Genomic DNA, 14,640 nt, shown 5'->3' on the forward strand with positions numbered 1-14,640 from the left:
TTTTGTTTCCAAAACCCTTGGTGTGAAAAATGAAAAGGCATTATGCATTTCTTTATTGTTATTTTTTGGCAGAGGAAGTAACCACCTCATTTTTCTCCCATATTTCACTAATAATTTAAGAAAAGAAAGAAGTTAATTGTATCCAGTTGTCCCAAAAGGCAAGTGTCATTTGAAGTAGCTTCTAGGAAAAAGCTGGGGGTGGGGGAAGAATAGCTTGAACTCTGAGAAGACAGTAGATCTATCTGTAGACTGGTAGTTCCCATGTCTAGAATATATGCCAGTCACCTGTTCTGGATGCTGCTATGCTTCTTCTGAAATAACAGGTTTGCAGTTTGGGAGTGCTTATGGATCCACCTTTGTCCCAGAAGCTCAGGAGGCCTCAGGAGCTAGGAATGCATTTTACCAGCCTTGTTGGTATGTCAAATACAGACGTTCTTGGACAGGGACAGTCTGGCCATGGTGATTTATGCATTGGAAGCCTCAATACTTGATTACTGCAATGCATCTACGTGGAGCTACCCTCAGGCCTTGTCCAGAGGCTTCAGCTGGTTCCAAACACTGTGGCTAGACTTGTTGGGGGTCTGACTGTCGCCAGCACAAACCTCTGGTGCTCAAGTTTGTACTGGCTGCCCATTCGCAACCGGGCCAGTTTCAAGATTCTTGTATTAATTTACAATGTGTTTTAAGAATTTGGCTGCAAGACACCTGAAGGATGGCCAAATCCCTTATATCCCTGTTCGATCACTGAGGTCTTTGGGGGGCATCACTGTTAGCAGTCCCATGTGGCTCAGATGCATGTAGCCGCACATTTAGCATGGGCCCAATTTTATGGAACTCCTAATTGCAGTCAGACAAGTCCCCTGCCTACTGAACTTCTGGCACCTACTAAAAATATTTTTTTAATCCCAGCTGGTCTTTTAATTGAAGTTTGATTTTATAGTTTTAACTGGTTTATACTTTTTGTATTGCATATTTGTAAACTGCTTAGACTATTATAATTAAGTACTGGTATATAAATGAATTATTTAAATAAAAAACATTTAAATGTACATTTTAAAAAATCCAGAGGGGTGGTGGTGCTTGATCTATATTGGAATCCCAGTAGGTAGCATGTAATGGTCTGTGTGCTTTTAACCATTTGCCTTCTGTTGCGATCCCAATCAGGACCCTATACCTGCAGTTTGCATGGAGGAATAAAGCTCTCATCTAAGCAAACAGGTGTTTTCGCCCAAATTCCCTGTTGCCCACCAAGCAAGATTCCTGATCTGGATTGCCCCTTCAGACACATGGCATTTTGTGTAAAAAAGACCAGCTACACGTAAAAGGTACAGCTACTTAGTGGTAGCAACATAGCAAGGGCTTCTTGTCTCTCCCTCAGCCCCACCGCTGGTCAACAGCTGGCCAAGATAAGTTCAACATAAAGACCAGCCTTTCTCCTGAACCTTCTGTTGCAGTCAGCTGCATATGTGGGAGCTCAAGGTATGCACAGGAACTCTCCATGAGACCAAGAATGATGCTCATTTCAAGGTGGGTTCAGACAACCTGCTCACAACCAGGTTGGCCATCTTTGCTGGACAGCTAGCATGCTGAAGGGATGAAAATATCATCTAGCAATGCACCTCCACTGGCTGAAGCAATGGGCAAGTTGTCTAGCGCCAGCTGAAATTGTCAGACGAGTAACTCTTCCTGGTGATGGACTTATCCTGTCTTTTCTCTCTTTATGTGCCTCTGTTGGAGTCAAAACTGGTCTGCCAGGCTTCCCAACTGGCTCCTTGGCCAAGACAAAGCTTGGAATGCCCTTTCCTTTTTTGCCCCATGAAGCTAGAAACCTTTTCCTATCTTTTATAGTTCTTGTCACTGTCCACAAAGCCCTTTTGTCAAGTGTCTTCCCACCTCTCTCTTGACTTGCAACCTGGCCGGGTAGGCACACCATGTTCACAGTGAGTTGAGTGAGGCAATAGACATGTTAAATTCAGAAAGAGGAGATACATGTGTCAGGCCAGGCGTGCTTTTCCCATGCAAAGCCCACATTTTCCCATTGTGGACCCATTCACTGAGGTCGAAGACCCACCTGCTATGGGTTCTCATTGAGGACATGCATGATCAATCGAAGCTGGTGGCTCCTTTGCAGACATGCTGAGTCATGCAAAGTCTAGGCTAACAGAGCACTTCCGCTGGAGTGGAGGGGATGCAAGTCATGCTTTGTTGCCACCATCTGTCATCATCAGCATGCAGTGTCTGGACTGGTGGAGACCAGTTGCCATTGTCTGGAAAATGCATGCGGATTCTCGCCACATTCCACATTTGAGCGAGTACAGATGTCGTCTAGAAATTTACACAACGCCTTTCTTGGGACAAAATCAAGTGGCTGACTTGCTTGAATGCTGAGGTTTAAACACCAGACCAACTACTTAATAGATAGACAATTGTTGACTCTTGAGGTATTAAGAGCTTTGTGATGCTCCTTGGCTGAAATGGATGTAGACTCTAGAGCTGCAGTTTCTGATGTGACCACAAGATGTAACAATGACCTTTAACATGAGCCTCACCTCCATATACCTGTGCCTTGGGCCAGGCCAGGCAGATCTACACAGAACGCTGGTGCAGACTCAACTTGATGTAATGGATGTGTTGGCGATAGATGGGTGGCTCCTTGCTGCCTAGGCTTGCTGGCTGCATGCAACCAGGTTGGGCTAGAGATGGATCAGGCCCCTTTTTCTGTGTGGGTATCGGGGCAGGGGAGTGATACTAACTTGCTTTGAGCAACTGTTTCAAACACAGGTAGGTTTAAAATAAATTTATGCTTTGTTGGAAACACTATATCCAGTTTTACAACTAGGTGCAGAGTACTAAATCAATAATATATAGTGCTAATGAAATTGCAGGTTCAATACGACCATGATGCCACCAGCCAAAATCACATCCTTACTCTCCTTCCTCCTTGATGCAAAGACACTTCTCCCCGTTTAGCAAAAGACTAAATATTCCAATTTATTTTATTCAGCAAAATTTATATACCATTAGTCAAATCTCCTAACATTGCTCTCACTTTCTTTTGGTTTTGTTGCTATTTTCTCTTATTTTCCAAAAACATTAAGCTGCAAACATTTGAAGAGCACTTTGACTTTTCTGGGATATGTTCAGAAAAAAGCCTCCCTTCCCAGCAGACCTTGGCTATGTTTTCAAGCTATCCTACCATTTCAGTGGAGATGGTGGTGAGGCTCAACAGGCCTAGCCAGCACTCCATGGAAGGGGAATGCACACCCTCAAACCTATCCCCCAATCTTCTGCAGCAGTAGGAAGGAAGTTTGGAGAACACTTAGGCCATTCCGAATAGGGGACACTGGCATGTTTTTTCCTCCCAAATGGATAGGCATAAAAATATCCATTCCACCCACTCTCTCCAACGTTTTATTGTGCAATCCTATTCACACTTACATCCGTGTAAGCACCATGGAGAACACTGTGATTTACTGATGAAGAAACCCAGGAATCAACTACAAGATATCGTAGCAAGAGAAATCTGGTTCAAATATAGTTGAAAACACCCTGATTAGTTGAAAAGTCTAAAAAGTGGAGTGGGTATTTGTACACTTAGTGGTCAAACCCTGAGGCATGAAGATTACACTACAACAGAGGCAGACATCCAGACACCATAGAGTTAAACAAGCCCCACACAGAGCAGAATACTGAGTGGGATCTTCTATCTCCTTTCTCCATTCTAATCTGATGAGGGTTGGGCGGTTGCTTCCAGTAGCACCCAGAGCATCTTACTTGTGGGATAGAAGCTTCATTTACAATTTAGATGATATGGATGCAGCTGAGAACTTTAAACTAGAAACACTTTCACTGTGCATCCTTTCAATAAAGGATGTGGTCACACCCCCACACCCCGCTGCCAAGTAGATGCCTCACTCCCCCTCCAAGCAGAGAATTTCCTTTGCTGCTTTCTTTGATGAATCACAAGGGGGTTGCATAACATATTGAAGAAGCAATGGCAGAAGCGGAAGCCCTGAAAAGCCACCTGCGGACAAAGCCCTCTGCCCAATTATCCACCTCCCCACCCCAACTTCAGATGACGATATTGTGAGCAAAATGAGTTAGGTCTAGTTAGGCGGGGAAAATAACTTTGTAAGAGCAGAGAAATGGCTGAGTGAGTAAAAAGCACATTGCAAAGCTGTCTTGCATCACAGCGGACTCCAAAATGCCCAGCCAAAGAAATGCTGGATGAAGTGGACAGCAGAACTGGTTGGGGCAATGCGGAAGGTCAGAAACTGACCGGTGAAGGAAAAGGAGCAGAGGGTGGCAGTGGAGTGGGTGGAGCCCCAGGGTGGGACTTTAGAATCAGTTACCTGTTTCTCTTAGAGCAGTAATGGCTCGTGGGAAATTTGGGAAATGGGGGCTCCTCCCTTTTTCCAGATCTCTCATTTGGGTTGCAAAGCAAAAAGAGAGAGAAGGCCCAATAAGAGAGACACCCCAGAGCATGTGGCCTGCAACTTAACACACTGATTTGTACTTCGAAAGAATTCAGCTCCTGAAAGAGGCAAACGGAACAAGATTACTTTGGAAATGGTGGCTGTGGCTGCCTTGACGCAGACCACACATGGTGCGTTATTTTCTCATCCCTGCTCTCTTGGACAAGTTTAGACAAGTGGTGACGGGTGTCTTAAGTCACATGGACTTCTTGAGAACTGGGCTGCAGCAACCCTTTCTCCCTCCCAACTTCAACAGGGCCTCCCCAGCCTAATTCCAGGCCAAACTTCCTCTTCCTATCCCTCTTCTTTGTGTAGTGAAAGGCATTTGTCTGTTGGCTGTTTCCCTCCCTCCCAGCCTTTCAGAGTTTCTCAAGAGTTCCTCCTACTGCTCTTATTAGTGGCTTCTCTCTGTGCTCCCACCTGCCCTGCCTCCTTGGGTGGCTATTTTGTGCTTAACCCCAGATTGGCTTTCCAACAATAAATCCACCATTCTCTTTAGCCTCACTCTTGGCCTTTGAAAGTCTCTCTCTGGTGTTGTTTCCACCTCGCTGAAGGATCTCAGGCCCTGATGCTGCAGGGAGATGCTGGATTTGCCCAAGGCATGAGAAGTCCAGGTTAAACAAGAAAGAAAGAAAGAAAGACACCGTCTAACTATGCACTCTCAAGGTGGCACAAGAACTGGGAAGCTGATGAGACTTCAGAAGAAACCAAAAATCCAGTGTCACATATAAATGGCTAGTGGTTAATTCAGGTTTCAAACATAGTAAGAGACATACTTACCGAAACACACTATTGTCAGTACTCAGTCACCCTTATTGAATATAACAATGAATATACTACAACCTGTTTAAATACAGATGCTACTATCAGTGGGACCACTCCCAGATCTGGAAAATTTATCTTTGCACCTGAGGAAGCTGCACAGCAGAGATAGCCAATCGGTTGCCCTTCAGAAAAACATTGGACTCCAATTCCCCCTAGCCAGCATGGCCAAAAGTTAGGGATGACGGGAATTGGGATCCAGCAAAATTGGGTGGGGGAACCATGTTGGTTACCCCCCACTCAATAGAGAACTGTGAAAAGAGCAGCTCTGAAAGGTTTGCCTGTGGGAACCTTTCAGACATGTCCTTCGTGGAGCTGTTAAGATGTACACTTTGGCTAGAGAGGTCTTTTTTTATTCAACAATATTCACGAGAGGGCTGTACATATAAGGAAACTTACTCACTGAACATAGTATATCTATCTTTTCGTCAATTGCCCATTTTTCTTTTTTAACATGAAATGGCAGCAACAGCTAAGCCTGCTTTGACATGCAAAAGTGCAAGGAACCCCTTACACAGCTATGACAGATGTTCCCTGAGCAGCCCCCAAGCTGTGGGACCAAGACAGTGTTGCCTCGCCAGCGGGAAACCCCACACCTTTCCCAAACAATTAGAAATGCCTCACACAGCTGAGCTACATGCTTCCTTCCTCCACTGCTTCCAGGGAATGCCCTGTGTGCAAGTGCAGGGGCCAGGATCCCACTCCTGTGTAAAGCTCACAGACAGTGCCAGAGCACCATTGCACTAGGTATGGAGGGTCACCACTGGCAGAGGAACCATGAAACCCCATTGTAGGAGCTCTGGAAACAGCCATGCTGAACTACAGATCAGATTCTAGCTAAGGTTTCTCCACTCCAGGTCAGAGCTGTGGACAGCTATTCCTGTATCCAGACTAGCAGTGCATATTCTCAAGCCCAAAAATGCCTTGGAGGTCAGTCACCGGAACTGAGAGCTGGAGCAGGCAGACCATAGTGCTCTGTTGAGCAGGCAGAGGAAGAAAGCCCAGAGTCCCAGGACTTATGTTACGTCTGTCCAATCCAGAGGCTTCATCTAGCCAGCCGATCACACTGACTCTGAGGCTTATGCATGCACACACATATACATACTCATGGATGGGTTATTAGGTTAGGCCCAGGTTTCAAACTTCAAAACCTTCCTATGCATTGTGACTCCTTGTCATGGCAAAAGCAGCTGCTGCAGCATTTGCCCACTCCTGAACCAGGGCAGAGACCTGGACAAGAGAAGCCAGACTAGGCCTGCCTCAGAGCTTCTAACTGAAAGAGGCCAGCTGTGTGCGTGCTTTGTGCTGTGAGGTGCATGGGGGCTGTACAAATTCTCATGGCAACTGGAAAGGAGCAGCAGCAGCATTCAGAAATGTGAGCGTGTCCCGCACATGCACAGCAACGGCAGCCGCAGCCGCAGCAGGTGTGGCCTTGTTTAGGAGGGCAGAGCAGCAGCAGCTCCCTCTTGTTCGCTCTTGTGGGGAAATCAAAGCAGCAGAGATGGTCAAGGCCGCCTGAAGCAGAAGCCCTGGGGGTCGCAATGTGAGGAGGAGGTGGAGGCACAGGAATGGGTCTGGGCTGACATGAACCATGCTAAAAACAGGTGCCCAAAGCCACCTGAACATGCAACCATCCAATTCTCCCTGAAGGGACGGACCATGGCACAGGTGGCTCCTATTCCTCACCTCCACGCACCTTTGTCCCTGGCTCAGAATGCCCAGGCAGAGTAGATCCATTTGAAACAATAGACATGACTAAGTTAGGACCATTAATTTTCATTATTATATTTATTTATATTCCACCTTTTTCCCTGACAGGGACTCAAGGCAGCTAACAGAGAAGTAGAAACAACTTAAAGTATGTATTTTTAAAAAGCAATGGGCCTATGCTGAGTAAAACTTATTTGATGGGTGGGCTATAAAAAATCATCATCATCATCATCATCATCCAACATTCTAGCATAGTGTTTTTATCTCCATTTTAATCTGCATACTCACTCCGTATTTTATATATTCATTTTGCATAAAACTGCTGAATTGGATTCAGAGCTATGGCAAGTCCAAATTTGGTGCTGATTTGTGTGGAAGTGGCCTGTGGTTGCCAGTGAGATTAAAGCTCTCGCTTCCCCTTCAACAAATCTGCAAAATTACTGAAGGACCTGATTGGACTCTCCTCCCCCCCCCCCCAAAAAAATAGAAACATAGTTGAATAACTAAAATGGTATTCCAGGGCTCAGCCCCTAGAATGTTTTTAGGTCAGCTGTCAGATCAAGATCCTTTGCAAAGCAAAGATCCATATTATAGATGCTCAGCTGATGGCCAAATGTAGCAGCTTTCATGGCTTTTGTTGGGAAGTGGCTGCCTGCACTTACTACTAGGAAAGACTCTGTCTCCTGCCGCAAGGCCTCCCTCTCAGCACTTTGGTGGGCTCTCTCTTACTGTGCCTGCCTTTATTGTGTTTCTGAGTCAGCCCCAGGCTCTGGACTCTCATGTCCCCCTCTCTCATCAGCACTGTGAGTTTTCTCTTTGCTCACCCCCTAGGTGCCTAGTCCTAGCAGCAGCTGTTTCTACCTGTCAGAGCAGCTGTCCTAACACCTCCCTTCACAAGCTGTGCTATGGGGCTGCTCCATGGACCCAATCCTGAAGCTATTTATCATGCCTCTAAGGCCTAGTTGAACTGAGAGACACCCCACGTCCCCCTTGCATGAGGCAGGATCTTCCCATGCTGGGAATTATCCTTCTCATTTTGCAGCCCTGTAAAAATTGCCAGGCGAAGGGAGAGAAAGAGGCGGTGCAGTGGCATTTTTTACTGTAGGATACCGAACATGGCATCATCAACAAACTTATGGGACAACCAGTAAACAAACGTGTTGCTTTTTCTTTTTTCAAATCCCAGCTCGGCAGCACACAACTGTTCTAAAGGTATTGTATCAAAGGGAAAGCTCCCTCACCTTTACCAAATGTGCCAATAGATTTTACAATGGGAGAGTCCAATGGCATCAAAATGGGTTCCACTGTCCAAAACCGGTGTCCACACAGCAGTGAGCAGACCCTGCCATGCACACACACTTGTTACAAAGTGTGTTCACATAGGCGCGAGGCCATTCTCCAGCCCCTTTCAAAAGCAATTCTTCTGCATCAGTCCAGTCTTGCATTTGTGAATGGGAGGCTTCCTTGCCCACAGTACTGAGGCAGTGGACAGACTTCCATTTGTTCAGCATCCAGTGCACTTCCACCACCCGATTGTGAAGCCATACACACACAATGGTGTCAGCCACAACCCACATCTTCCCTGTAGTTTCTTGAGAAATACTGTATTTGATGGTGTTTTGATGGTGGCGTTGAGAAATTATCTTGCTGGGGAACTTTAGGATTCCAACACAGAACTACATGTCAAAGAGTTCGCTGAGAAGAGGGAATAGCTATTAATCTAATTAAAAAACTTCCACATAGCTAATAAACTCCCACTAGACAGCCACAGAAAAAAATGTGACAAGCTCAACACCTGCAACAGGATAGGAAGATACATTCTGGGAAGATGTGGTTACCACTTGAGATGTAAGACTTTCAGAACTGTTGTGGGGTGTGTTTTTTTTTGTTTTGTTTTTTGAGGAGAGGGCTTTTTCTGGACAAACATCAGTGGGTTTGCTCACACCAGAGTTTATTGTGTGTTTGCAGCTGTTTGCTTTCCCATTTAATTTGCATTATCCACATGGTGTTACCCTCAAACACCAATCTTTTCCCAACACAGGGGGAATGTGACGTTGGTGGAAATTGGGCTCCAAACTACTGCACTTCGAACTGCAAACTATTTATTTAGGGGTGGGCGGATCTATTTTCACTTTCTGCTACTCACCTTTCCATGCTCAGTACTATCTCAATACCGTCATTTCTTTTCCAGTCATATTCTTAATTATTTTCACTGCACTCCTGAATGGCGTACAGCCTTGTGGTTTTTCCCCTTTTGATCTCTAAAATTTGCACAATACCAGAAAACTGTACAAGCAAACCACGCACACACACAAATCTGCACCAAATACTGAACGGTATTAATCTCAAAGTATGCGCTGAAAACATACAATTGCTTTCATTTCTTTTCTGGCACACTCACGAATGGAGGAGTGTAGCCTTAGATATTTTCTTTTGATCCTTCAGATTTGCACAAAGTCAGAAGACTACAGAAGTATGTGCTAAGAATCAAAAATTGCCTGCCCAGTTATCTGTACACATGCCCTGTCAGTATTTATTCGGCACAACTGAATCAGCAAATTAGAAGGCAGGGAAAAATGCAAAAGGGAAAGCTTACTGACATGAACAAGAAAGATAAAAGTTCTTCCTCATAGGCAAATTCATGTACCGTATTTTTCGCCCCATAGGACGCACCGCCCTATAGGACGCACCTAGTTTCCACTACTTGGGCTGGCCCGAGCTCGGGCTGGCCCGAGCTTCCCCTGACCCCAGCCCCCAGAAGAGCCTGCTATCCGCAAGCCTAGGGAGCCACGCCGGTCTCCCCAGGATTGTGGACAGCTGTGCGAAGCCCGGGCGCGCTGAGGCTTCCTAATGCAGGCAGCTCTGCGCAACCCTCCGGAGCTGGTGCAGCTTGGCGCCGGGCTCCGGAGGGTAGCGCAGAGCTGCACGGACCCCAGGAGGGCAGGCAGCTCTGCGCGACCCTTCAGAGGCCGGCGCGGCTTGGCGCTGGGCTGCGGAGGGATGCGCAGAGCTGCACGGAGCCCGGGAGGGCAGGCAGCTCTGTGCGACCCTCCGGAGGTCGGCGTGGCTTGACGCCGGGTTCCGGAGCGTCGCACAGAGCTGCGCGGACCCCGGGAGCGCAGGCAGCTCTGCACGACCCTCCGGAGGCCGGCGTGGCTTGGCGCCGGGCTCCGGAGCGTCGCGCAGAGCTGTGTGGAGCCTGGGAGCGCAGGCAGCTCTGTGCGACCCTCCGGAGGCCGGCGCGGCTTGGCGCCGGCTTCCGGAGCATCGCGCAGAGCTGCGCGGAACCCGGGAGTGCAGGCAGCTCTCCGCGACCCTCCGGAGGCCGGCGCGGCTTGGCGCCGGACTCCGGAGCGTCGCACAGAGCTGTGCGGAGCCCAGGAGGGCAGGCAGCTCTGCACGACCCTCCGGAGGGATGCGCAGAGCTGCACGGAGCCCGGGAGGGCAGGCAGCTTTGCGCGACCCTCTGGAGGCTGGCGCGGCTTCGCGCCGGGCTCCGGAGGGTTGCGCAGAGCTTCCTGAAGCCTGGAGAGCGAGAGCCTCTCACTCCCCAGGCTTCAGCGAAAGCCTGTATTCGCCCCATAGGACGCACCCACATTTCCCCTTCATTTTTGGAGGGGAAAAAGTGTGTCCTATAGGGTGAAAAATATGGTATATGCAGCCGTGGACTAATTCAAATGTGGGGTGGGGGGGGAGTGCATTAACAGCTCAATAATGCTCAGTTGTGGACAAACCCCATGATTAAGCAACTAAAGGACTCAGCAGAGAATGCAAAGAAAGCTATACAAGAAATCTTAGAGATGATTTTCTTCATCGCTGCTGCCAGCTTTGAGGAGGAATGTTGCCATTGAATCTTGCTGGCTTCTCTGGTGTGGTTCACATTTTAAAATAATGATATAACTAAAAGAATATATGAAATAAAATCTCATATCTGAGGCAGTCCCAAGAACAAGATGCCCAACAAACTGCAAGATTGGCTGAGTGGAGAACAGACCCCCACAACAAATGAGGAACAAGGACAGCATAACTTGTAACTGTGTAGAAAGCAGGTAAGATGAGGTACTTGGTCCTCCAGAGTCTTCCCCAGCACTGCTGCTGCTGGAGATGGACATTCTGCATGCAAAGCATGTGCTCTCCTGCTCCAGACACATGAAACTACCTGATTGTAAGCCAGGCAGTGGATCCTCCTTGCTGTGCAGTGCTGCCTGCTCTGATTGGCAGCAAGGGCTCTGCTGAGTCTCTTTCCCAGTCCTGCAATCCAGCAGCTCACATCCAGCCCTCCTCTCTTTAGCCCCTACATTTCCACTGACTTTCAGAAGTCATTCATGGAGCAAGATGTCGGCTTTGTAAGGACATGGAAGGAAAAGAGAGCCTGCTTGATGCCAATGCAGTTGTGTGTGTTTCTCTCAGGTCAGACCTGGGCTGCCTGATCCAGGCTGGGGGCTTCTCCCAGATCCTGAACTACAGTAGACAGCAGCTATGGTTAGGCTATCAGTATTCATCAAATCCATAGACTTCATACTACCTGCCAAAGGCAAGGGCGGATCCTGTGCCTTTAGAGGGGCCACCCACCCACAATGTTTTACTTGGCTGAGTCCTCGTTCCCCAGCACCCCAGTTCCTGATTCCTGGCCTGAAGTGCTGAGAGCCAGCGCTTCCTAGGCTAGAGCAGGAAGCTCTCACTCCTTTCTTCCCTCCAGGCAGAAGAGGAGAAAGTCTGTTCAACAAAGCACTGAGGCCTTGTGCTGGATGGAGCCTCGCTTTCAGGCTATGGGTAATTTTGTATAGACAGAAGCAAATACCGTCCACAGAGAATGTAGCTAGGTAGGCTCAGTACAGCTGCTACTGGGGGTGGGGAACAATGGGACAGAGATTTCTGCCCCATTCCCTCTCATTGATCAGCATGCCCCATGATGGATGGACAGGAGTACTCCCTCCCCACCCCTGCTCCGTTCATGCATCTGTAACAGCTACTGCAGGTAGTACGAAGCAGCGGTGTTAGTAACCGCAACAGTTAGTTGTGGCATGGTCAGTTTCCCCGATTCAGAGAGAATTCAATGGATGTGAAACTTCATGGTCATCATCTCAGCTGCAGCCCCATGCAAGCAAGCAGAAAGCAAAGAGAGAGAGACATATATATATGTGTGTATATATGTATATATATATAGTGAGATATATATAGATATATCATTTTAAATGGAAGAGAAACAGTCCAGCAGGCAGCTAAACTCACCCTTTTGTACCGCCTATGGTCCACCAGAGGGCTTCAGATGCGCAAAACGATAGCAAAGAGCTATTAGCATATAGATGGCAACAGGACACCTTTTATTCAACAGCTTCAGATCAAGGAGGATAGGCAAGCTGCCTGCTCTGGGGAAGGGAGAGGGAGAGGAGAGGGTGGCCATGGTGGGGGTGTCAGATCTCAGGGGCCAGCTTGCAACAACCTACGTGCTGGGAGGGTGGGGCTGGTTGAGTAGCACCATACAATATTGAGCAAAACTCAAAGGTGGGTCTATTTTATTAGAGCTGGGTGGGAAGTAGCATTGAGGTTCCAAGACCCTCCTTCTCTGACTCAGAAGACTAGAACAAGTTTTCTTAGAAAGACTATGTGATAATCAGAAAGAAGGTGTTCATTAACTGTGACCCCAGGGATATGGTGGGCTACGAACGCAGCAAGAAGTATCCAAGCTGTTGTCAAAACCTAGTAGCCATCTTGGCTCACTGACCAAAACTTCACTTTCTTACCAAGGTTCAAATTAAGTAATGAAAATCCATTAATCAGAATCAAAATTCTGATTAACAACAGATTCAACAGAAGGGTGCTGGCTACTTTTCCAAAGGGCCCCCTTCCCTTCGCTTCTTGATCCCAATATGCTGTTTTGCCACCTGAGGTGCTTTCTTATTACTTGTTTCAAAGCCAAACTAGTCATTTGCTGTGCACAGGATGTCAAGAAACACCAGCAGATGGGGCTACAGGTATGACATCTGGACTGCCAATTGATAACCTGCTAGCCCCTAGTGTACATCCTTAAAAAGTGCTGTCAAGTTCAAAGCATATTCAGGGCTTATCCAAACTACTTCTTGTTCCCCTGCTTTCCTCTGGGGAAAACCGTTCTTTAGCACTCAATGGGAGTTCAATTTGGGTTTTCTCTGGATTGACGTTTGCTCTGATTTAGAGCCAGGCAGTGGGCTTTCCGTAGGAAAGGAGTGAGACAAGTGGAAGTGTTGATGAGCCCTTGGAGTCGGTCTACCACAAGCTAAAGATGCTACCACTTTGCTTTGTCATATCGCCATTTGAGTTTTCTTTTTTGGGGGTGGGGGAAGGTTTGCATCTCTCCCTCACATATGATGGGAAGAATGGTACAAAATGCACAAACAAACACAGAGGCCATTGTGGGAGCAACTCCTATAAACCAGAATGTTGCCAACTAATACATGGGCAGTGGTTATTTTGAAGGTAGTATATATTTGGAGCTCCAATTTTTTTTGACAAAGTCTGTCAAACAAAGGTTCTTTGAGTAAATGGAGCAGAGGTGGCAATACAAGTGAATTAGTATCCAGTTAAACAGCAAAAGACATCAGATGAGAAGGGTCTGTTGGATCAGGCCAGTGGCCCATCTAGTCCAGCATCCTATTCTCACAGTGGCGAACTGGATGATTATGGGAAGTCTACAAGCAGGACTTAAAAGCAGTCTCCCCTCTTGCAGTTTTCCAGCGACTTGTATTCAGAAGTATTACTGTCTCCAATTGGGGAGGCGGAGCATAACCATACTGGCTATTAGCCACTGATAGCCTTATCTTCCATGAATTTGTCCAATCCTCTTTTTAAGCCAACCAGATTTGTGGCCCTCAATTTCTCCCGTGGGAACAAATTCCAGTTTAATTATACACTGTTTGAAGGAGTACTTTCGTTTGTCTGTCCTGGATCCTCTAACATCCAGCTTCATTGGATGTCCACGAATTCTAGTGTTACAAGAGATGGTTATTACATCAAGATAATATTGGGGTCTTTTTGTTAGGACTAATAAGAATGGACCAAGCAAACCTTTGAATTCTCCAGAACTCTCTGTCCTATTCAGCGGAGACCCACTGAAGTTCATGGGCATGACTAAGGTTCATTAATTTACACAGGCTTAAAAAGAGCTTAGTTGTAAAAAGGCTGTACTGTTTGGGGGCTTCTTAGTTTAGATAACAGAAGAGTAAGAAGTAGGTAGGGATGAGATGGGGTGAAATTAGACAGGGGTTTTTCCTTCCTTCTCCTTCTCTCACAACAGTATAATTTGGGGTCGCTCTGAACTTGGTGGGCAGTAGATTCAGGACAGAAAAAGAAATTACTTTTGACACAGCATGTAGTTAGCTTGTGGAATCTGATTCTACCAAATGTGGCTTCAGTGGCTTTAAGAGGGGATCAGGCAAATTTATGGGGGTCGAAGAGGCCTGCATTACTGATTTCAATAATGGGTTGTATCTAATGCTAGTCCAACTCGGAGTACACTCATTGAAATTAAGGTAACAAATTGAGCCATGGCTATTAATTTCAATGGGTCTATTATGAGTAGGGCACAACTCAATAGTTTTAAAACTCATTTCCTCAGTTGTATTTCCTGAAAAATGTGCACACTCATTAGTTGCTA

At 46.9% G+C, this 14,640-nt stretch overlaps 1 protein-coding gene across 8 annotated transcripts in view; it reads right to left on the minus strand.

Annotated features, from left to right (window-relative positions):
- Positions 1-14,640, minus strand: part of CAMTA1 (calmodulin binding transcription activator 1) — a 690,484-nt gene that overhangs the window by 3,954 nt on the left and 671,890 nt on the right. For 2 of the 8 annotated variants that reach the window (XM_081870725.1, XM_081870727.1), the window contains one exon: positions 12,240-12,270. The exons of the other annotated variants lie outside the window; for them this stretch is intronic. In XM_081870725.1, the coding sequence (XP_081726851.1) occupies positions 12,240-12,270 (31 nt within the window). The remainder of the gene's footprint in view (positions 1-12,239; positions 12,271-14,640) is intronic. 8 annotated transcript variants of the gene reach the window in all.

This window comes from Podarcis erhardii, assembly GCF_964252035.2.
Source record: "Podarcis erhardii genome assembly, chromosome: 7".
Classification (NCBI taxonomy): domain Eukaryota; kingdom Metazoa; phylum Chordata; class Lepidosauria; order Squamata; family Lacertidae; genus Podarcis; species Podarcis erhardii.